General features: G+C 59.3%; 2 protein-coding genes across 4 annotated transcripts in view; one reads left to right on the top strand and one right to left on the bottom strand.

Annotated features, from left to right (window-relative positions):
* The window catches only part of LOC102445733 (galanin receptor 2b-like), a 32,377-nt gene extending 25,019 nt beyond the window's left edge, over window positions 1-7,358 (bottom strand). Inside the window, exon 1 of the mRNA XM_025185400.2 lies at window positions 6,688-7,358. The gene's annotated coding sequence lies outside the window, so the exon portion shown is untranslated. The remainder of the gene's footprint in view (window positions 1-6,687) is intronic.
* Window positions 7,359-18,596: 11,238 nt separating this feature from the next.
* The window catches only part of SEPTIN12 (septin 12), a 51,357-nt gene continuing 47,625 nt past the window's right edge, over window positions 18,597-22,328 (top strand). Inside the window, exon 1 of one of the 3 annotated variants that reach the window (XM_075899219.1) lies at window positions 18,597-18,894. In XM_075899219.1, the coding sequence (XP_075755334.1) occupies window positions 18,840-18,894 (55 nt within the window). In that variant the 5' untranslated portion in view covers window positions 18,597-18,839. The remainder of the gene's footprint in view (window positions 18,895-22,328) is intronic. The other 2 variants (XM_075899221.1, XM_075899222.1) reach the window with 2 other exon arrangements.

Raw genomic sequence — 22,328 nt, 5'->3', positions numbered from 1 at the left:
CACAGCTGGCGTAGAATCCAGGGGTTCGGAATCCCAGATCCCCCTCGCCTCTAGCTGCGAGATGACACTCCATCTGTCTGCCGCTCCGCTGGCATCAGTGGGCCCACGGTTTCACCCCTTGTCTAGTCATAGAAATGTCAGGCCAGAGAAGACCTCGAAAAAGCATCTAGCGCTCTCTGCACTGAGCTGGACCAAGGAAACCTAGGTCGGGGCTTTCAGACTTCGGGTCACAACTTGTAAGGGGAGGCCGCCAGACACTTTGTGTCCGCAGGTATGGCCACTCGCAGCTCCCAGTGGCTGTGGTTCGCCATTCCTGGCCAGTGGGAGCTGTGGGAAGAGGTGACCCAGCCTGCATTGCTTCCCGCAGCTCCCATCGGCTGGGAATGGTGTCCCGCGGCCACGGGGTGCTGCGAGCGGCCGTACCTGCGGACACTCAGGTAAACAAAGCATCTGGTGACCAGATAGCAGCTTATCTTTACAAGCCACAACCCAACGTTTGGAAGCCCCTGACCTAGCTCATCCCAGGCAGGGGTCTGTCCAAACTGCTCTTAAAAACCTCCAGTGCTAGGGATTCCTCAGCCTCCCTTAGCAGCCTCTTCCAGAGCGTAACCACCTTCGAGTTAGAAAGCTTTTCCTAATATCACACTGAAATCTCTCTTGCTGCTTGTCCTACCTTCAGCGGACACGGAGAGCAACGGGGCACGGCTCTCTTTACAGTAACCCTGCGCATATTTGAAAGCTGTTCTCAGGTCCACCCACCCTCAATCTTTTCTCAAGACTAAACACCCAGGTTTTTTAACCTTTTGCCATAGGCCAAGTTTTCTAAAAGTTCTATCATAAAATCCTAGTGCTGGAAGAGCCCTCAGGAGTCATCGAGTCCAGCTCCCTGCCCAAAGCAGGACCAATCCCAACTCAATCATCCCAGCCAGGGCTCGGTCAAGCCAGGACTTAAACACCTCTAGGGATGGAGATTCCACCCCCTCCCTAGGGAACCCAGCCCAGTGCTTCACCACCCTCCTCAGGAAAGAGTTTTTCCTAATATCCCACCCAGACCTTCCCCTCTGCAACTTGGGACCGTTGCTCCTCATTCTGTCACTGTCATCACTGAGAACAGCCTCTCTCCATGCTCTTTAGAACCCCCCTTCCAGTTGAAGGCTGCTACCAAATCCCCCCTCACTCTTCTCTTCTGCAGACTAAACAAGCCCAAACCCCTCAGCCTCTCCTCGTAGGTCATGTGCTCCAGCCCCCTCATCATTTTGGTTGCCCTCCGCTGGGCCCTCTCCAATGCATCCACATCCTTTCTGTAATGGGGGGGGGGGTGACAGGGCGTTTGCCGGGCACTGGCCCTTTAAGGGCAAAACCCCAGCCCTGAGTGAGGGCTGAGAGTGAAGCCTCATTCTGGCTAAATAGGGCCCAGCTGGGGGCTGTATAAAAAGGACTCCTGGCAGGAGGGGAGAACTGACTGCTGCTCTGGACAGAGAGCAGTAGGGACCTGAGTGCAGGGAAGCAGGAGGCTTCCTGGAGGTGGAGCTGTGCTGGGGAAGGCAGGCAGGCAGGGCTGGGGAAGTTCTGGCCAAGCAAGCTCCCAGGCTACAGGGCCTGAAGCAGCCAGGTTAGGCAAAGGTGGCAGGTCACCCCCTTTGCCAGTGATGAGTGGCCCTTACAGACTGCATTTTGCCCCGAGGCAGGGGCTAGATGAAGACTGAGGCAAGGGGGGTACAGGGGAACTGGGCGTTCCCTGATAGAAGAACTGGGTGCCCCTTGGGAGGGGAGGACGCTGGAGTGCACAGTTGGGTAAACACCCCCCCCCCCCAGAAGGGGGCTCAGAGACTGGCGTGGGCACTGCCGAAGGGCTGTGTCCAGAAGAGAACGCTGTGGTCAAAGAAGAACACAGGAGACACCAGTGAGAGGGAAGCATCCAGTGAGTCAGCAAGCTAATTCCCAGAGCAACCAGCTGGAGGCGCCGTGGTGGTGAGTCTGCCCCGGGACAGGGGGGCCCAGAACTGGGTGCAATTCTCCAGTGCCACGGAGAGTGGGACGTGACCTCCTGTGTCATATCAATGCCACTTGTTTTAGCTGCTGCATCGCGTGATTGACTCTCGTTCAATTTGAGCCATTCTATCCTCTCCCTCCCCCCCACCCCCCATCCTTAATCAGCAGTGCTGTCCTCTGGCCAGTCAGTCCCCACGGGACTTCTGCTTCCCAATGCAGGGCTTGTCTTTATTGAATTGCCTCTCGTTGATTTCACATCCGTCTTCTCGTGTGTCCAAATCACATGGAATTCTGAGCCTGTCCTCCAAACAGCCTGGTGTCACCCGCAAATTTGATCAGCCCCCTTAGCCAAGTCACGAACGCCAATATTAAATAGTCTCAAACCAAGGACTGACCCCTGCAGGGCTTCACGGAATAACCCTCCGTTTGACAGTGATAACCACACGGGTCTGACCTTTCGCGGGACAATTGCCTGCGCTGACAAGTAGGTGATATTAACGCACAAGCTTGAGGATCCAGGTTAGTTAACGTATTAAATGTGGCTTTGCAGCCAAGTATCGACAGAGCCCCGTCATGCTGATCGTCGTGTCCGCTGGCTATAAATCAAACCGATGGATCCAACAGGGGTTAGCTGCAGGTGCAATGGTAAACGTGCCCTGTGCTTGTCTGCACTGATTGCCAAGTTGTGTGAAGGAGTCACGGTAGCTCGCGTGATTGTGAATGTCGTGTTTTAACACCGCCTCACATTCTAGGGAAGGCAAGTTATTTAATTCTCTCTGTGGCATTCTTTATGCTCCGAGTGCCTGCTCCTCTGTAAAGGAGGGCTGTTTTGCAGGTAAGGTGTTGATCTGGGACACAGGTACAGATTGAACCCCACCTGTGACGTAGTAACTGTTCCTTAGCTGACGTTAGGAGGGTGAGCAGACAGCCTGTGAGCCGTTCCGATGCTGTGGGGTGGCTCTGGTGCTTGTCACTGTGACATTATAACTAATAGGTGACGTGATATACTTTGTCCAAAGTGTCTTCGAGTTCTGCCCATTTGTATCCATAAGGCGGCTTCATACAGCGTGTGGAGGGAGGGGGCGTCACACCTGGAATGGCGTTTCTCTGCTTCTCTCTGCGTGTATTGACTCAGCACACTCTCGGCTGACGTCTCCAGGCTCACCGAGGTTGGTAATTGGGGTAAAGCAGGTGGCTGTGTCTTTGGAAGCACCCACTAATGTGTTTCATTGCGGTGACACCCAATGTCTAAATTGGACACCGTGTTTTGGGGAGGGGCTGCCAACTTTCTAATTGCATGAACACCCTAGCTCTGCCCCAACCCCAGTCCAGTCCCTGTCCCGCCCCTTCGCTGAGGCTCCTCCCCCAGTCACTGTAGCCCTCCATCTCTTGCTCTTCCCCACCCTCCCTCACTTTCACCAGACTGGGGCAAGGGGTTGGGGTGCAGGAGGGGGTGAGGGCCCCAGCTGTTGGGTGGCACAAGCTCTGGGGTGGAGGTGAGGGGTTAGAGGAACTTGAGGGGGTTCTGGGATGGGCCAGGTGTTTGGGGTACAGGTGGGGGGGCTCCAGGAGGAAGTTTGGGTGTGGGAGGGTTGGGATGCAGGTAGGTGTGCAAGATCCTGCAGGGAGTTAGGGTGCAGGAGGTGATTCCAATGGGACAGGGGTTTCAGAGTATGGGAGGGGGGAGAGGTGTGGGCTCCAGCCAGGCAGCGCTTAGCTCAGGCAGTTGTCAGCGCAACAGGGCTAGGGCAAGCTCCCTGCCTGCCCTGGATCCACGCTGCTCTCAGGAGTATCCATCGTATCTGGCCTGTATTTGGAGGCGTTGCCACTCTGGGAGCCAAAGGTCAAGGGTTCGAGCCCTGCCCTCAACCAAGGTAGACCTGGCACCCTTGGGACAAAGGATGGATAAAAGGGGGCCCTACACACACCTCACTCCCATTGGCCACGGTTCTGGGCCAATGGGAGCTGTAGAGTCCACGCTGGAGGCGTGGGCAGTGCACCCTGGCTGCCCTCCACATAGGAGCCACGTGGAGCCCAGGCAGGGGGAGTCTGCTTTAGCCCTGCTGTGCTGTCGACCAGACTCTTAACAGTCTGGTCCCCAATGCTGACTGGAGCCGGCAGGCTTCCTTTTCTCTGGCCAGCGCCTGGCTCCTCTTAAGTGGGGGAGAGTGACTTGCAAAGCCCCATCCAGAGGGGTAGCACCAGTGCATTCAGTGCTGCTATTCACACACTGGGCAGTTTCACGCTTTTCCAGTAGCCACGCGATGCCCTTCCGGGTGCTCTCGTACCACAGCAGCCAGGTGTGCTCAGCAGCTGGCCGAGTCGCAGAGAAGGACGGCCCATTGGTTACGGCCTTGCACTGGCTGTCCGGAGGGCTCGGCTCGATCCGCTAATCTGGGAGAATACAACTTTGGCCTTCCTGAACTCATGGCTAGCTGCCTTGTGAGTCCACCATGTCACAATAACAACACCATTTTTCTGGCCAAATTGCACCCATGTCTCATTCCCGGTACTCTGTCCCTTTGCAGTTTTGGTTTCTCTTCCTGCCCGTGACTCCTGTTTAGCTACTTTTTTGGAGGGGAGAATCACAGCAGCCAGCCACATTTCAGTAAAAGGCAGAGGGCTGTTTGCCGACATGGTGGGCCAAACCCGGGTTTCATTCCAGCTCTGCCATGGACTTCATGGGCCCAGATCCAAAAGGGATTTAGGAGCCATCTCTAACATGGAGCCAATAACCCCTTTAAGTCACCGCACTGTTGGGAGGATCGATGCACTGAAGATGTGGGGTGCTCAGGTGCTGGATCGTTGGGGTCATGTAAACCTATGAGCTTAGCTCTTGATACATCCCTCTGCAGGGGAGATGCATCCGCTTGGGAAGCAGGGTCTTGCCTGGTGTGTCCTACGTCCCAGGCCCAAAAGTCTGTCTGGCGGGAAGGGTGAGTGAAGGTTTTTTGGCTCCGCCTACTGTTAAAACACAGGGCAGAAAGGTCACGTGTTAACACGCACACATTGGGAGCGTGTTCGTGCACCAAGTCTACCTATCATTTGAAACCACTGGACCGAACGCCAAGGTTCATCCTCCCGTTCAGACTGTGCCAGAGTTATCCGTGGTGCGGCTCAAAGGGGGAGCAGTTCGGGGAGGTTCTCTCTGCAGTGGTGTTTTCTGGCTGTGTTATAATAACTGCCATTTAACAGAAACATCTGCCATTGCCTAAGACTCCTTGCCCTTGTATGCCAAGTCTTAAGTGACTTGGCCAAGGTCATCTAGGAAGTCTGTGGCAGAGCTGGAACTGACCCTCTCCCCCCCCCCCCCCATGATCGCTGGCCAATGTCTTAATTACGAAGTCATCCCTCCTCTCCACACCCATCAGCCTTGCCAACTGCACCTGGGAGAGGCAGAAAAAGCTCCCCCTTTCAAGGAGCGATACAGTCGCCCCAACATACAGACCCTAGGGTGGGAGGGAAATCGGGAGCATCCCCATACAGGCTAGTTGTGTTGCTCCAGCCCAAACTGCTCTTCAGTGGAAATCTCTACTGGGGGGGGGGAGCCTATAGAAACCCCCTTACACACTCACACTCTCCTGTCCTCTGATCTCGTTATGGAGGGAGACAAAAGAATTCTCCAGTGCTGGGTGGTGCAGAGCGTTCATTAGCCGCTAATTGCCGCATGCAGCCTGCTAACAGGGTCTTGCTGGTCACTTCAGCTTGTTAAAATGATTCTCCCCCTCCACCCCACACGCACACACTCACTCTGGTATTGTGTGGGGTTTGGTTACTTACACAAGGACTCACTGACCCCTCGTCCGGCCTGGGCTGGCTGGGAATGGGGTGATCTGCAGGAACAAGGAGAACGGGGCAGCTGGCACTGTCCCTGAAGGGCAGAGCTGGTCCCCGGGCTGGGCCATGGGGGATGAAAGCCATCTTGCCCTGCTGCTGAGGCCGCTGGCCTGGGGGGTGGCACCGGCGGGTTTCAGTCCTTATGGGCAACGGCCAGAGGGCGGGTTTGGGCTGTTACATGGGTAAAAAGGCCTAAAATAAAATCCGAAGTCAGCCCCACCCTATTCTTGCTGGAAAGCTGCTCCCAATCTTGCTTTTCAAATACTGGCCCCACCCCCTTTACTTTAATCTTAAATCATCCCTTTCAGCAGCAGATTCAGACTTTCTAAAGCAGGGGGCACCAAAAAGCTTCTGCATGATGCACGGGTGAGTTCTGGATTTAGTTCTTGCCTCCGCCACCAACTCTCTGCATGGCCTTGGCCAAGTCACTTTTGGCCTCTCATTGGCCCGTCTGCGGAGCGGGGGAGGGAATTCAGCCTAGGTTGGGCAGCATGTCAGCTGCCTGGGGCAGGACCCGTGTTGCTCTGGGAGCATGTGCAGTGCCCACAGAGGCAATTGTATTTCGTCTTCATAGTTAAAAGTGTGGGAGGTTAATACAAGAAGTAGCATTTTGGGGTCTCAAAGCAGGAGAAAAGGGCTTGATTGTCTCGAAGGGGGGAATTCACCAGTGAGGAGCCCTCTCCTCCTGCACCCCCACCCACAAGCCTGCCATGCCCCCAGGGAGGGAGGGAGAGTCCTCCCACTCTTCAGTAGCCCCCAGAATCATTCCTCTTGAGAGCAGGCACCAAGGCCTGGGGGGGTTCTAAAAAACCCACCTTCTCTGGGCTGCACATCTGACTTTACTATCAAGCTACCTACCTGGACTTGGCTGGAGCGGTGCTGCTTTGCCCCAGGATCTAGCCCTGCACTCTTCCTTTCAGTCATCTTCCTCTCCTGGAACTGATCCCAGCTGCCCAGCGCCCGTCTGCCTGCTGCAACGCAGTGACATGCACACGGCTGACAGCAGCCGGTTTCTCCCTGCACGCTGCACAGCATCGCCTGTCCCAGACTGTAGGAGTAGGGCTCAGAGGCTCTGAAGTCTACCTTGGCTGTGTGTTTGTAATGCTGCCTGCTGCTTCTCGGGCGTGGCATTGTTCTGTGCTCAGCAGAATAGAATGCGGGTGCGTCCCTGCCCCTGCTGTGTGCCTCTAGTGCACTCAGCATTGTGAGCGTCTTGTAAAGATGTTCAAAGCAGCTTATTTTATCCACGCAGTAGCCTGGTGGGTCAAGGCTCCTTTCTCAGCACTCGGTGGAGCTGGCAACCTCAGAAGGCAAAGCCGTATTCACTCCCTCCTGCAGCAGCAGCATCTCCAAGGACGTATCCCTCAAGTTGATTGTTTCTAGGCATTTGTCTCTGCCTGGAGATGATTTTTCTTTTTGCCTCTCACCAACCACCCAGTTTTTTGTTTGTGATCTGGCCCCTTCGCACTGCTGGGGGGGAGGTGCAAAAGAGGGTGGCTTCTGGCTGTCAACTCCCTGGGTTGCCAGATGGTTTCAACAAAAATACCAGACACGCTTGACGTGACATCACAACCTACATTCCATCTCATTTCGAAAATACCGGACGTTTCTATTTTCTCAATTTGTTTCCCGAACAGAAAGCTCAAATTCTGGACTATCCGGTTCAAAGCCAGACACCTGGCAACCCTACTGGTGGAGGGGGAACTTTCTTTATTAAGCTAACAGCTCCCACCTGTGCCAGCCCCACCCACGCGGATACCGGTGCAGAGGGTGTGTCTGAGCTGTGCTATGCTGACTGGAGGATCTTTTAGGGATCTTACACTAAGGATGTTAAGGACTAGTCGACTATCCAATAAGCAAATGCTCATCGGATAGTCGAGTCGACTAGTCAATTCCTCCCCCCTTGCTGCCCGCTGGGCTCTTGTACATTTCAAAGGAGGATCGCGCAAGTGCCTATCGAATAGTCGAGCAGTCGATGGAAATTCCGTCGACTACTTGACTAGTAAATTACTCGTTAGTTAACATCCTTACCTTAAACCAGTGGCATAAATTAGAGCCACCCCTAGGCTGCTATAATTTGTGCCTGAGCAGGACCCAGCCCAGATGGGCCCCCAGGATCACGGAGCGGCAGCTGGATCTCGGTTGCTGCCCATCCCCCTGGGCTCCGATGGAGTGGAGAGTTTAGGCAGGGGCCGTTCCCCAAGAGAACAGGCCATAGAGCTGGGGAGGAGGAACAGCCGGCGCCAGAGGAGCAGTGTGGGAATGCTGGCATTGGGTTGCTTGGCAGCGGGCGCTTTGGTGGGTGGCCAGGCTTCTGCTCCAAGGGGGCAAAGTGGCAGCTGAGGCTTTGAGTGGCAAATGCGCCAGTGCCAGGCAGCGCTTGCCTGCCCAGCTGTGTCCCTCCCTCTCTCCCCAGATGCACCCACCATCCAGCCAGGCCCTTGTGAACCGTGGCAGCCCCTGCTTCTGCTGCCCTGCCCAGGGTGGTTAATGCATCAGAGTCCTTCTCTCCTGCTCCCCACCCCCATAGCTCTGCCAGGGCCCTGCAGTCCTGACCGGCTGGCCAGCCCTCCCCTAGGCTGGCCAGCGTGCCCGCCTTGTGTCCAGCTGCTCCTGCTCCGGGCACATGTTGCGCCAGGAGGATTTCCAGTGCTTCCTTTGTGCCCCCCTCCGGGCCTGGCAGTTCCAAGCCCCGGCCCCTCCGGTCGCATCCATTGTGAGTGCAAAAAATGGCGCGCACCCTGGCACTTCTTTCATGACAGGCAAAGCCCTGCAGGAGTTATGGGGCAAGTCTCCCCCTCGCACCGGAGCCTGCTGCTGCGGGATCCCAGAGCAGCCCGGCCCTTTGCGCGGGGCCCTGCTGCTGAAGGGTGAGAGCGAGCCAGCCCTGCTCATCCCCGGGGCTGCTCCCAGGAGAGGCCTGGGGGAGGATTCAGTGCTGCCCCAGCCACTCAGCTGCCTGGCAGCACCACCTCCTGGTTTCCCTGGAAGCTACAGGGCGAGAGCCCAGCCGCTGTGCCTGAGCGGTGGGGGGAAATCCCCGTGGCAGGGCCCCTCCGTGGCGTGTGTCCCTAACCCAGCAGAGGCAGGGCAGCAAATGGGGGTGCTGGGGGCAGTGCGTGGGCCGGGGAGGGGCCTAGAGAGAGCCCGTGGCTCTGGAGACAGAGGCCTCAGTCTGTGTGTTGCAATTGGAGCAGAGCAGCCACCTGGCACTGGGCCACGGGGTGCTGTGCCAGTCCCCTAGAGCGCCGGGCAGGGGGCCTCCGGCGGGGTTACCCCGGGACACCAGAGACTCCACAAAGGCCCAGCCCTGGAGGGGTATCGCATGCCCTCGCTTCCCAGGGATTTGCTGCCATCTCCTGCCGGGATTTAGTGGAAGAGACCCACGTGCTAGGGATGGAATAGTGCAGTCGAGTAACCGATAGGTTCATGCTATAGACGACATGCATTTCCCCCTTGCCAGGAAAGTTTTTAGCAGGCAGGCCAGCAGCCCGGCTCAATTCTGGCTTGTGCTGGGTCCTGGACCTGCCCCCGCTGCAGCTTTGCATTTAAAGTGTATTAGGAGCCATGTGGGCAGGCAGCCGGCTTAGCTGCAACTCGTGCTGGGTCCAGGAGCTCTGACCCCCTGCCCTGGACAGGGGCTGCTGCCACTCCATGCTGCTGCCTCTGTATCAGAGGCAGCAGCGCAGGGCAACAGGCAGCTGGTCCATGAGGGAAACTGGTTTTTTTTAACTGGCTCCCCTTGCAAACCAGCTCCTGCCTGGCACCCTAAGCTGACCGGGCTCGGGTGCTTTATGGGACTGGCAGGTGATGGCAGCTTCCTAGCACAGCTGGCCTGAAATGGGCAAACAGGTGCCCTAAGCAGCAGCCACTCTCGGCCCCCCGAACTGTCTGGATTCTCCGCTGGGCCACTCTGGTAAAGCTCCGTGGACTTGCTAAGGTGTCTGTGGGCGGTGTGGCTCCAGCCCTCTGGCCTGGCCAGCCTCCAGCGGCTCCCTGCTGGCTTTCGGACAGGGACGGGGAAGAAGCGATGGGCCGGACACGATTGGCCAGGGATAGCCCAGGAAGTGCTTTGTTTACCTGAGCAGCCGTAGGTACCACCTCCTGCAGCTCCCGTTGCCCACGACTCAACATTCGCGCCCAATGGAAGATGCGGGAAATGGCGCGGTCCAAACTGCCGCTTCCTGCAGCTCCCATTGGCCAGGAACACTGAAGTGTGGCCAATGGGAGCTGCAAGCGGTGGTACCTGCAGACGCTCAGGTAAATAGAGCACCTGGCGGCCTGCAGGCCACTTATTGCCCACCCCTGCTTGGGGATTATGTTGGGGAGTTGGCCAGGGAGGGAAGGGGTCAGCCTGTATTTAATGTGCTTACACCAGCTGGGCGGAGTCAGGAGCACTGGACCTGCATCTCTCCACCACCTCTTCTCCCCCATGTGCCCTCTGGGCCTGCCCCAGGCTGGAGGAGGGGAGGAGGTAGGGAGAGGACTTTCTGGTTAAGGGGGATCCCAAGCCCTCTTTCCCTGCTGCTTCCCAACTCCCTTCTGCATGGCAGCGGGTTTGGCAGCCCGGCACAAATCTGAGCCAGGCATCGGCTCTGAATGAGCAGGGCACTTGGCTGGGGCCACTTTCCTGGGTCCTTCTCCAGGCACCAACCCAGCCTGGGCAATCCTGCCTGCGAACTGGGCCTGGCTGAACGCCCAACAGCGGTGGTGAAGTTCTGGGTTCTGCCAAGAGGGGGCAGTGCGAGCTAAGCAGCAGTCCCCCTGCTGTCCCTGGCCGGGGAGTGTTCACTGATGCCCAGGGAGAGACCTGGCTTAATTCCTTCACCCCCACCCCCTTCCTGGGACAGGGGCAGGGAAACACAGTCCTGGTGGCTTGTGCAGTCCACAGTCCCCTCTCGGGCTGGCGCCCAGAGGGGCCCAGGATTCCCGGGATGCTCGGAGTCCCAGGCTGGGGACTGGGTTAGCCTGTCCGTGGGGCTGTGCAGGCGTCTGAGTGGGCTGCTCCAGGGCTGTCATGTAGGCCCCCCCCTTTCAATAACACAGACACAGCCCCAGGGGGTTCCCCTTCGAGTTGGGGAGGAGGCAATGACCAGAGAACAGCTCAGTGAGGCCCTCTGGGCTTTTCTGGGCCATGACCGGGGTTCGGGGCACCCACTCGGTTAGCGTTCGGGGCCCAGGCATGGTTCTGCCCATACCGGCCTTCACGCTGCTGCTCCACCTCCCCCTGGCTCCCGGGAATGAGCCTTCCTCCTCCTCAGCCCCTCAGGGACTTTCCTGCCCGGGCTTCAACGCTGAGCTCAACAGGAGGGTGCAGCCTTCCCCGCCATGCTAGGCCCCGCGCTGCTCCTCCCCCACCCTGCCCGGAGCTCCGCTGCTGAGGGAAGAGGAGACGAGGGAGGCTGGGGTGGTGCTGAATGCTTGCAGATGTGCGGGGCTCGTCTCTCCCAGCCGTGGGGACGTGCAGGCCACGGAAGCTCGGCCGGCCGGCTCTGAGTGCTGGTTGTTTTCTGCACGGAGGATGGGCGTGTGCTTCAGCCCTCGGACCCACAAACGGGGAGAGACCCGGCCAGCCCACCTGAGCCTTGGGCCTGGGCAAGCGTTACCTGGCTCTGGGGTTAGTTCGGAAGCTGTGAGGACTAGTTGGGCGATGGGAACAGGAGACCTAGGTGCTAGTCCCATCTCTTCCAGTGACTTTGGCCAAATAGCTTTTGCTCCCCGGGCCTTGGTTCCTGTGTCTGTACAGTGAGGGTGTTACGTCCCTGCCTTGGACACCTGCTGACGGGGGGAGGTCCAGACCCTCAGGGGTCAGCAGGTGCCTAACTCCCAGTGGCTTAGAGGGTGGACCTGTGTATGGATGGGCTGGGGTGGAGGCTTTGGCAGACACTCGTTTCAGTGGCCTGGTCGCTCCCAGCCTCAGAGCCTGCAGGTCCAAGCAAAACGCAAGTGGAATGAACCCAGACAAAAGGTTGGTCCCTCACCTTTCCCACTTGGTTTGAGCCCCACCCCAGAGTAGGGATGTAATAGCGTAGTCGATTCACCGTTAAGCAAAAGCTTATAGGTTAATGCAATAGACTACGCGCGTTTCCCTCCCCACTCCCCTCTCCCTCCTGGGACATTTTTTTAGCAGGCTGGCCAGCAGCCTGGCTCAGTGCTGGCTTGCAAGGGGTTCAGGACCTACCTCTGCTGCAGCCCTGCATTTAAAGTGAACTAGGAGCCAGGCGGGCAGAAGGCCTGGCTCAGTCCTGGCTCAGGTTGGGTCCAGGACCTACCCCCGTTTCAGCTCTGCACTTCAAGGGTATTAGAGCCGGGCGGGCAGGCAGCCCAGCTCAGTTCTGGCTTATATCGGGTCCAGGAGCTCAGACCAGGGTTGCCAGGTGGCCAGTTTTGAGTTTTCTGTCCAGGAAACAAATTGAGAAAATACCGGACATAGAAATGTCGGGTATTTTCTAATTACGTTTTACTATTATCGTGAGTATCAGTACGTAGTTGCGTACTGCCTGGCCGATAGACACGCCCACACTGCATGAGTGTGTCTATCAGCCAGGCGGTACGCAACTACGCGGTAGAAAGGGGCGGGGCGGGGCCGGGCGGGATGGAATCCCCGGGGCAGGACTTGCCCGTGTGCTCAGCCAGGGCCGTGCGTGGGACGGGCAGCACCCTGGGATCTGCGTGTGCCTGGGCCAGCCCTGCTTCCCACTGGCCGGTCCCCCCGCTCTTCTCCCCCGGCCAGCCCCGCTCCCCCCGACCCACTCCTGACCAGCCCCGCTCCCCCCGACCCACTCCTGACCAGCCCCTCTCCCTGCCAGCCGGTTTCCCCCCTCCCGCTCTTTTCCCCCGGCCAGCCTCACTCCCCCTGACCCTCTCCCGGCCAGCCTGCTCAGCCAATCCCACTCCTCCCAATCCCCTCCCAGCCAGCCCTGCTTTCCGCTGACCAGCCCCACTCCTCTCCCGGGTCTCTTCCCCCCACCCCCTCCCGCCCCCTTGTGAGATCATGTGTGTCCGGTATTTTTTGGAAACCTATCTGGTAACCCTAGCTCAGACTCCCTCCCCAAAGACAGGGGCTGCTGCTATCCCGGGCTGCTGCCTCTTTCTCAAAAGCAGCAGCACTGAGTGACAGGCAGCCGGTCCGCGAGGGGAGCTGGTTTTTAAACTGGTTCCCCTCGCAGACTAGCTCCCGCCTGGCATCCTGGGGACCTCTGATACACGGGCTGCCAGCCCCGCCCCTGGGGACTACAGAATAGTCGACTAACCAATAACATTTCATGAGGTTACTCGACTATTCAATTATCTGATATTTAACATCCCTCCTCATCATCCCAGGGCATCTTGCGTCTCTAGCTTTGGCTGATGCTCAAAAGGGGCTCTTATTTATCCAGACTTGCCTGCCTTGCCCTTATGCAAAATGAGTCGTTAGCATCAGGGACGGCTTTGACATTGGTGGGTGACAGCCGTTTGCTCCTCTGCTATGGATGGGACAGAAGGGAAGATCTCTAGCCAGCAAGCCCTGATTTTCTCTTGTGTGCGTGATGGGCACGGCTAACTGGCCCTTGAGTGGCAGCAGCTGTATCATTAGGAAATTCCTGGCTGACCGGCGCTGCTGGAGGAGAGAGACTTCATTCCGAGGCTGGCTCATTTGTCTGGCCCGTGGAAATGCTCCCTCCAGGCAGACAGATGGCTGTGCCGGGATTGGGTTGTCCAGCCTTGATGCAGAGCCTAGCGTCTTGGAGCAGGCGATCCCGCGGGGGCGTGAGCGAAGGAATTGGGAATGAAGCAGGGCTGGTGAAGAGGACAAATCTTCCTCTGCTGAAAGGTATTTGGTGATGAGCCACAGACAGAGCAAAGGGCTGAAAATCAAAGTGCTCAGGGAAAGCGGCTCGTTCGCCTTTGCAGGGTTCTCTCCTCCTTCGAGGAGGCCCAGACAATGGCCTGCGGCTTAGGAGGCGAAAGACGCTGCCCGCTCCACCTGGCATGGAAGAAGCCGGCTGTGTTTCTGCCTCTTGCGTCGTGGCCAGTAGCAGAATGTCTGCAAAGAATCTTGGGTGGGGAAGATGCCCAAGGCTAGGTTAGGATCCAGCTCTCTGTTGGCTTGGCAGGGCTGGCAGAAGGAGACATTAAGAACAGCCACACTGGGTCAGATCAAAAGTCCAATGCCAGGTGCCGCAGAGGGAGTGATGGATCAAGTGATCGATGTCACCCATTCACAACCTCTGACAAACAGAGGCTAGGGACACCCTCCTTGCCCAGCCGGCTAATAGCCTCCATGAATGGATCTAGTTCTTTTTTGAACCCTGTTCAAGTCTTGGCCTTCTCGACATCCTCGGATAGAGAGGCCTTGGGTTAGTTAGGAAAGAAGCGGATGGGCCCTGAAATAAAACAAAAATCCGCATAAGAGGAGTCCAGGCCGAACGGTGCCTGACCACAGCCCCGCACCCAGCGGAAGGCAGGGGGAGGCTGTTGGAGCTGCAAGGCTGGAGGAAAAGTGGTGGAATTTTACTCCTGCTCTTCAGATCGTGTCCCATTCATGGTCCTGCTCCTATGGGGTGGGACAGCGGAGCTGCATTCCCCCTCCTTGGCCTTAGCTCCACTCTCTCCCATCAGCGACTGTCTCTAAACCTAGTTGTTGCTGAGAATCAGCCGCCCCACACAATCAGTGACTGGTGAGCCCCGAGCGACTGTCTCGAAGCAGCGTGCCAGCAGCTGTTCTGGCTGGACTCCTAGCTCACGGGGAGCGTTGCCCACACCCTGTTCTCTGGCGCTGGGACTCACGCTGGAGTCTGAAATCAGCGGTCTGCTGACGTTCCCGTAGCCTTTCTGCTGGCAAACGCAAAAGGGCCGTGCCGCCGGCGGTAATTCCTTTGGATTGGAATGGATAGTCTTGGGCAGTGGTGACAAAGTCCTCGTACCCCCTAGGGGGAAAGGGCATGTTGTTCTGATCCAAGCTCTCCTGTCCTCTGTGACGGGGCTTCCCTCTGCCATTCTACCAACCACCCCAAACCCACCTTAGCCTGGTCTTCCCAGCTGCTCTTCCTCCATGATGAAGAGAGGCCCCCCTCTTCTGGGCGCTTACCCTCTGCCCACCCCTTGTCATAAGGCCTAAGTTGGCATGGCCGTGGCTTCCTGCCAGAGCTACAAGGGCAGTTGCCTCCCAAGCTGCAGTGCCGCTGAGGGGGTGGTGGAGGCTGTTGCCAGGCAGAGCTACGCAGGGTGACCTGGAGAGAAGAACGGCGGGACGGCGGGGGGGGGGGGGAGTTGTCTGCTGCTCCGTGGCAGGTGTGCACTATGGGCCTCTCCTCACAGGACATCTGCTTTGCTACCTTCCCCGGCTCAGGTGGGGAAGCGGCAAAGAATGGGCTGCTTTGTTCCTGCCAACAGAAGCCATGGTGACCAGACAGGAGCCGGGCTGAAAAGGCTGCAGTCCCATAGCAACCAGTGCCCCGGCCATCCCGGGCTGGGCAGGCCCTGTGGGAACAAAGGAGATTTGAGACGTAACGTCTGATCTGCACTTTCCTGGGGATTGTGGGCTCTTTAAAGGGTGTAAGTGGCCTCTGCAGCAGGCACCATCGCCGTGAGGTGTAAGGAGGAGAAGACAGAGCTGGAGGAGATGGAAACAGCACCTGTGGGTCAGACCCTCTTATAGGGAGGGGGAGTGGCGCGCCTCCATGCCTAGCAAAACCTACAGCCAGGGTTCGCCGCCCCTTCTGCTTGGTAAGAAAGACGTCTTCTTGTGGGCCCACCACCTCTGTCCCGCATGGGTCTCCGGAGCCTCTGCTCGCCCTGCCTGCCGACTCCTCCCTCCCTCCGATCCCTCTGAACAGATCACGGCCGCCGCAAGGAGCGAGTCTTGTGAGCTTGAACAAAACCCAGCAAGCTCCAAGTCCTTCGTTCTGGTGCCTCCTGCCCTCATCCGCCTTCTAGGGGCCACCAAGATCCCCTCTTCCCACAAGCGCCTCAGGGCCGAGACGGGTCTCCGCACACGTACAGGGCCGAGCACGCGGCTGGTGCACCAGAAATATCATACGTAACTGGTCAGCCACAGCAAAACGGAGAGCTGTGGGCGGCCAGAGGCCACGTTTCTGTGAGTGCCGGTGGCTGCGATCATGGGGCTGCTCCATGGAGCCTGCTCGGGTGTCCTTTGAGCCCCGGTTACTTCGTCAAGGCCCTCCCCACCTGCCCCTCGCCAGGGCGCTAGCTGTGCTCTCACAGGCACCTTCTCCAGTCTTTTCAGGCAAGAAAACAGCAGCTAATTATCTACTGGACTAGCAGGAGACAAGGATGGAGGGATACAGTCCACCGCCCCCAAGAGGTGTGGCCCTGCAGAGCCTCAAGGGCTGCTTTCACCCTATCGCCGGCCAGGCTGGGGTCATGACGACGGCGCGGAGCCGGGATCAGCGTGTTGGCTGAGCGGGGATGTGCTCGGGGCGAAGGCGGCCCGGGGGGCAGGCCAGAGGAGGCAGAGCAAGCGCTGGCCCCCAGAAGGAGCCTGCCTCCTCCTGTGGGGACAGGAGTGTGTTAAATTGTGAGGCGAAAAGTCTTCTCAAATGGACGCCCAGGCAGTTCTGGTCACAAAAGTCAGCTGTGGCCAGCGTGAAGCTTTGTCCCTTCCTACAAGTGCTGGGAGTCAGGCGTGGTGTCGAAAGCCCTTCCCGGGCGTGAAGGGCCAGCCCGGGCCCTGGGCTGAGAGCTCCTGCTGGCAAGGGGAGCCCTGGATGCAGCGGGGACACGGCTCTGCCTGGTAACCGCCCCAGCGCCTGAGGCAACACCGGAAGGCCCTTGGAGACGTTCCCCAGAAGGGCCCTGAACGTGCTGCTGGTGATTTCCATGGAGAAGTCTCCCCCTGTGCCCCACGCCCTGCTGCAAGCCGCTCTCCCCCACAGAGTGGAGGCCTCTCCTCCCCCACCCCCATGTGGGCAGGGCCCAGGAATCCCTTTAAGTCCCTGGCTGTTTACTTTCCGCTGAGCTGTAGGTTCAAAGGTGTCAAGCTGGGTAGTTTGGGGAAAGCCTCCGCAAGGGGGATCCTGTGTTTGGAGAAGGGATTTCTCTCGCCTTCCCACCTGGGCTGTGAACCCCCCTCACCCAACCCTGCCCAGGCCTCTGGAGAACTAACCCTTTCCCTGCCAGACACCCACGCACTGTGCCTTGGCGGTAGCCCTGTGGGGAAGTGGGGGGTGCAGCAGCCCTCGTTAACCTAGTGGGGGGTCATCTCACTTGAGCCGGGTGTGGTGTGTAGGGTCCCCGGCTGACCCAGCCAGGTGTTGGGGGGGGGGGGGGGATGCAAGGTTCCCCTCCAACCTTGGGATAGGCAGGCCCTTACTAAGTCAGGAGGGAGATTCTTCTGGCAAGAGCCGCTTCTAGGGAGCATGTCGCAGCAATGACGCCTCAGGAAACCCACCTCCTGCCAAGCCCTTCGCTGCTTTTCAGGGTAGACGCCAGCCTTGCTTTGGCAACCAAAGCTCTTCCGAGGCTCGGGGAGAGACTGGGCCCCAGGCAGCCGCTTCTGAGAGAGGAGAGGAAGGTTTGCGCTAGTGCGGTCTCCGGCAACCCCCAGAACTGCCCGTGTGGCTGAGGCTGTGGCTGTCAGGCAGAAGAATCTGGCTCCTCTGCTAGACGCTCTGCTGGGAAGCCCGTTGCGGGGTCCACATAGGAAAAAGCCAAGCCCCAAGTTCCACAGATCCTGGAGGGGCGCCCAAGCCCCAGAGAGGAAGAGCTACGCCCAAGGAGCCCCGCAGAGTGGAGAGGGACTGCAGCGCCCTACCCGGAGAGCCTGGCAGAGCTGTGAAGCCTCCCTCAAGAGTCGCCGTGCCTGGGGAGCCAGCCGGGCACCCCAATCCTACTTCACCCACCTGTTCATGGGAACAGCAGGGAAGAATGCGCTTGGTTTTCCACGCCCCATGTGCTGTGCTAGTGGGGACTGTCAATCCCCAGGGAGAGGCAAAGGCTTGTTGCCCCGATACCCTTCCCTCTCCATTTCCTGCCAGTTCCTGCTGCAGCCGGGCTGGGAGGGGGATTCCTAAACTGCCGGCAACCCCACAGATCCACTCAGGGATTCCAGAGAGGGGAGCAGGAGGCTGGGAATCCCTGAACACCTCTCTTTCCGTGGCGGCGAAGCCGGCTCAGGCGTTGTACGTTCCCTTTCCGGCTCGGGCCCAGGAGAGACGGGCCCAGGAGAGACGGGCCCCTGGCTGGTGGGGATGCAGCACTGGGTGATCCGTGACCGGTGGGCCCCAGCCCTGGGGAAATATCTGCCTTGCAGAGCCACACCCACCCTCTCTCTCCCTACTGCACCCAGTCTCTGCTCGCCCTAAGCTCCTCTGGGACCAGGGGTCGTGCCAGCCAATGATCCTCGTGGCCCGTGGGGCTGGTGGCGTCCGCGAGCAGCACAGGTGGGCGCAGGACCTGCCGTGGGCGCGTTGGTGGCAGCCGCTGACCCCTGGACCACGGGGAGGCGCCCGGAGGTGGCAGACCCTGCCGGGGAGCACGTGGGGCACTGCCCGTCCCTCGGGGCTAGGGGCAGCCGTGGGCCTGGCAGGAGCAAAATGCCCCCCTCTCCTGTCTGCTGGAGTCTCCGCCCCGCCCCTTCTCCCTCTCTGACTCCTCTGCCTGCCAAGAGCTGCTCTGGGCCCGAGTCCCCCGCCTCCCACCCCTCCCTCCTCCGGCTTTCCTCCCCCCTCCCAGCGCTGGGCAGGGACAGGCAACCCAGTGCAGCCAATGTGATCCCAGCCAGGGCCTCGCTGGGGGTGGGCTGTGGGGGGGGGGGGGGTCTGTCATTCTTCCTCTGGGCAAGGGGGAGGGGAATCTGCTCTCTGCCACTCCTCCCCGAGTGAGTCTGGAGCAGCAGCCCTCTGGGGCCGGGCGGCTTGGACGTGCAGGGGCCTCGCTCCCCCTCTCCCAGGCTGCCGGCCGGCCAAGCTCTGCCCGGGGGCAGGGGCAGCCCAGGAGCACAGCCGCGGCCCCCTGGCTCGGCCTGCCAGCCTCGAGCCGCCCCCTCTGCTGTGGGGCCGGGAGCCGGGATGGCCCAGCTGTCCGTCAAAGAGCACCTGGAGGGGATCCTCTCCGACTTCGAAGGTAGGGCGGGGATGGGGCGCCCGGGCGCCTTGTGCAGGCCGGGCAGCTTGTCCCATCAGTGGCGCCCCCGCCACCCCCGGGCATGCAGCCCCGGCCAGCCGGCGTCCTGCCCGAGGGCCTGCGGCAGAGCTCCTGGAGCCGGACGTGCAGCAGGAGCCAGAGGAGGGGGAAGGGCCGCCCCGCCCAAGCTGCCCCTTCTAGATACGGGGGCGCTGGCTCCGGCCTTTGGGACTCGGGCCCAACTGCATGGAGCGGGAAACTTAGCCCACGTGTAAATGGCAGTGATCGCGCATCAGCTGCGCTGGGACTGTGGTGCCGTGCGCTTGTGCCAGGGAGCGTGCGTAGAACAGAGTGCGTGTGCACAGCTGTGCATGTGGTGCTGTGCGCTTGTGCCAGGGAGCGTGCGTAGAACAGAGTGCGTGTGCACAGCTGTGCATGTGGTGCCGTGCGCTTGTGTTAGAGAGCATGCGTAGAACAGAGTGCGTGTGCACAGCTGTGCATGTGGTGCCGTGCGCTTGTGCCAGGGAGCGTGCGTAGAACAGAGTGCGTGTGCACAGCTGTGCATGTGGTGCTATGCGCTTGTGCCAGGGAGCGTGCGTAGAACAGAGTGCGTGTGCACAGCTGTGCATGTGGTGCTATGCGCTTGTGCCAGGGAGCGTGCGTAGAACAGAGTGCGTGTGCACAGCTGTGCATGTGGTGCTATGCGCTTGTGCCAGGGAGCGTGCGTAGAACAGAGTGCGTGTGCACAGCTGTGCATGTGGTGCCGTGCGCTTGTGTTAGAGAGCATGCGTAGAACAGAGTGCGTGTGCACAGCTGTGCATGTGGTGCCGTGCGCTTGTGCCAGGGAGCGTGCGTAGAACAGAGTGCGTGTGCACAGCTGTGCATGTGGTGCTGTGCGCTTGTGCCAGGGAGCGTGCGTAGAACAGAGTGCGTGTGCACAGCTGTGCATGTGGTGCTGTGCGCTTGTGCCAGGGAGCGTGCGTAGAATAGAGTGCGTGTGCACAGCTGTGCATGTGGTCCCGTGCGCTTGTGCCAGGGAGCGTGCGTAGAACAGAGTGCGTGTGCACAGCTGTGCATGTGGTGCCGTGCGCTTGTGCCAGGGAGCGTGCGTAGAACAGAGTGCGTGTGCACAGCTGTGCATGTGGTGCTGTGCGCTTGTGCCAGGGAGCGTGCGTAGAACAGAGTGCGTGTGCACAGCTGTGCATGTGGTGCCGTGCGCTTGTGCCAGGGAGCGTGCGTAGAACAGAGTGCGTGTGCACAGCCGTGCATGTGGTGCCGTGCGCTTGTGCCAGGGAGCGTGCGTAGAACAGAGTGCGTGTGCACAGCCGTGCATGTGGTGCCGTGCGCTTGTGCCAGGGAGCGTGCGTAGAACAGAGTGCGTGTGCACAGCCGTGCATGTGGAGCCGTGCGCTTGTGCCAGGGAGCGTGCGTAGAACAGAGTGCGTGTGCACAGCTGTGCATGTGGTGCTGTGCGCTTGTGCCAGGGAGCGTGCGTAGAACAGAGTGTGTGTGCACAGCTGTGCATGTGGTGCCGTGCGCTTGTGCCAGGGAGCGTGCGTAGAACAGAGTGCGTGTGCACAGCCGTGCATGTGGTGCCGTGCGCTTGTGCCAGGGAGCGTGTGTAGAACAGAGTGCGAGTGCACAGCCGTGCATGTGCTGCCGTGCGCTTGTGCCAGGGAGCGTGCGTAGAACAGAGTGCGTGTGCACAGCTGTGCATGTGGTGCCATGCACTTGTGTTAGGGAGTGTACATAGACTATAGTATATGTGTGTGCGCACTTGTGTGAGGGAGTGCACATAGAATATAGTGTGTTTGTGTATGTGTGTAGCTGTGCATCTAGTGCAATGAACTTGTGTGAGAGAATGTGCATAGAATAGAGTATGTGTGCGCAGTTGTGCGTGTAGGTCCATGTGCTTGTGAGAGGGAGTGCGCGTAGAATAGAGTGAGTGTGCAGTTGTGCGTGTAGTTCCGTGTGCTTGTGAGAGGGAGTGTGCATAGACTAGAGTATGTGTGCGCAGTTGTGCGTGTAGTCCTGTGTGTTTGTGTGAAGAAGTGTGCGCGCAGTTGTGCGTAGTTCCGTGTGAGGGAGTGTGATAGGTGTGGCGTATGTAGCAGCGCTGGGTGTGTGCAGGGGGTTGGGTCTGGGATCAGGCCCTGTGGAGGCCTGAAAGCACGGGCTGGGCTGGCTGGGGAGAGCTGGGCGTGCAGGCTGGCTTGGGCATTAGACGAATGCTGGTAACTAAACCCAACCAGCGGTAGGAGTCAGACACAACTTGACCCTGCAATCCGAGGGTCGGGGGGGTGGGGAGGGACCCCGGGGGGGCTGGCTGGAGGGGAGGCTACACCCCCTCGTGTCTGTCGGAACAGGCAGGGAGAGGGGGAAAAGCCTCCAAGTACCAGCTGCTGCCCTGGCACTGCCCACTCAGCATTGCAGCGCAGGGGAGGGGAGCCGGAGCCAGCAGCCCAGCCAGCCGGAGAACAAGCTCCCCTTGAGAGCAAACCCAGGGGCCCCCAGGCCGCCTGCAGTTTCTGTTGGAGGGGGTGGAGAAGGGGCCGTGGCATTGTGGGATTGGACAGACTTGCCCCATGTTTTCAGCTCAGTGGCCATGTGCTCTTGCAGCCGCAGTGTGTGTGTGTGTGTGCGCGCACACGCACACGTGCAATTCCCAGTTTTGCACGGGGGAAACTGAGGCATGGAGACATCACCCAGGGAGTCTGGCAGAGCTGGGATATCCCAGCTAAGGGGGGCCAGTTAGTTCCTAAGGACTGGTCTACATGGGAAAGCTAGACGGGTGTAAGGTAGAGTGAATGTAAACCGGATACAGGCTGAACCTTTGTAATCTGGACTTTATAGTCTGGCATCACACCTTGTCCTGCATCACAGGTAACCTTGTGGGTGCTTCAGGGCTGGAGCACTCGTGGGGAAAACTGGCTGGCTAGGGCCAGGGGCGATGCTGGACTAGGGAAGAGCAGAGCCCTGGGGTTGATGGGGAGAGTGGAGCCCCAGCAACCGGGAGCAGAGACCAGGAGCAAAACCCCAGGGCCGGCGGCTGGGAGTGCAGCCTGGGGGCCAGTAGCCAGAAGCAGAGCGTTGACCTCCCCTCGTCCAGCAAATTCCCTGGTTCAGGACCGCTCAGGCCCTCCAAGCTGGACCAGAGAGGTTCAACATGCCTCCCCCCAGCCCCCAGTATGTACCAGCTGTGCTACTCCAGCTGTGTCAGCAGGGGGGTGAAGAGCTGTGATCCTGATCAACAGCTGTCCCACAAAAGCCCCCAGCGTGGGCAGCTGTCCTGGGACTGCGGCCCCCTTTCCCGCTGTGTCCACACTAGGAGCACTGTGCCAGTGTAGTTACACCAGCACAGCCCCTCAAGGGGAGACCTGGCTCCTGATCTGGGGGGGCCTTGTTTGGTGGCACGTGGGTCCCTTGGAAGTGGT

Source organism: Pelodiscus sinensis, chromosome 16 (genome assembly GCF_049634645.1).
Source record: "Pelodiscus sinensis isolate JC-2024 chromosome 16, ASM4963464v1, whole genome shotgun sequence".
NCBI lineage: Eukaryota > Metazoa > Chordata > Testudines > Trionychidae > Pelodiscus > Pelodiscus sinensis.
Note: the sequence above shows the minus strand (reverse complement) of the source record. Positions and strands in the feature narration are given on the sequence as shown.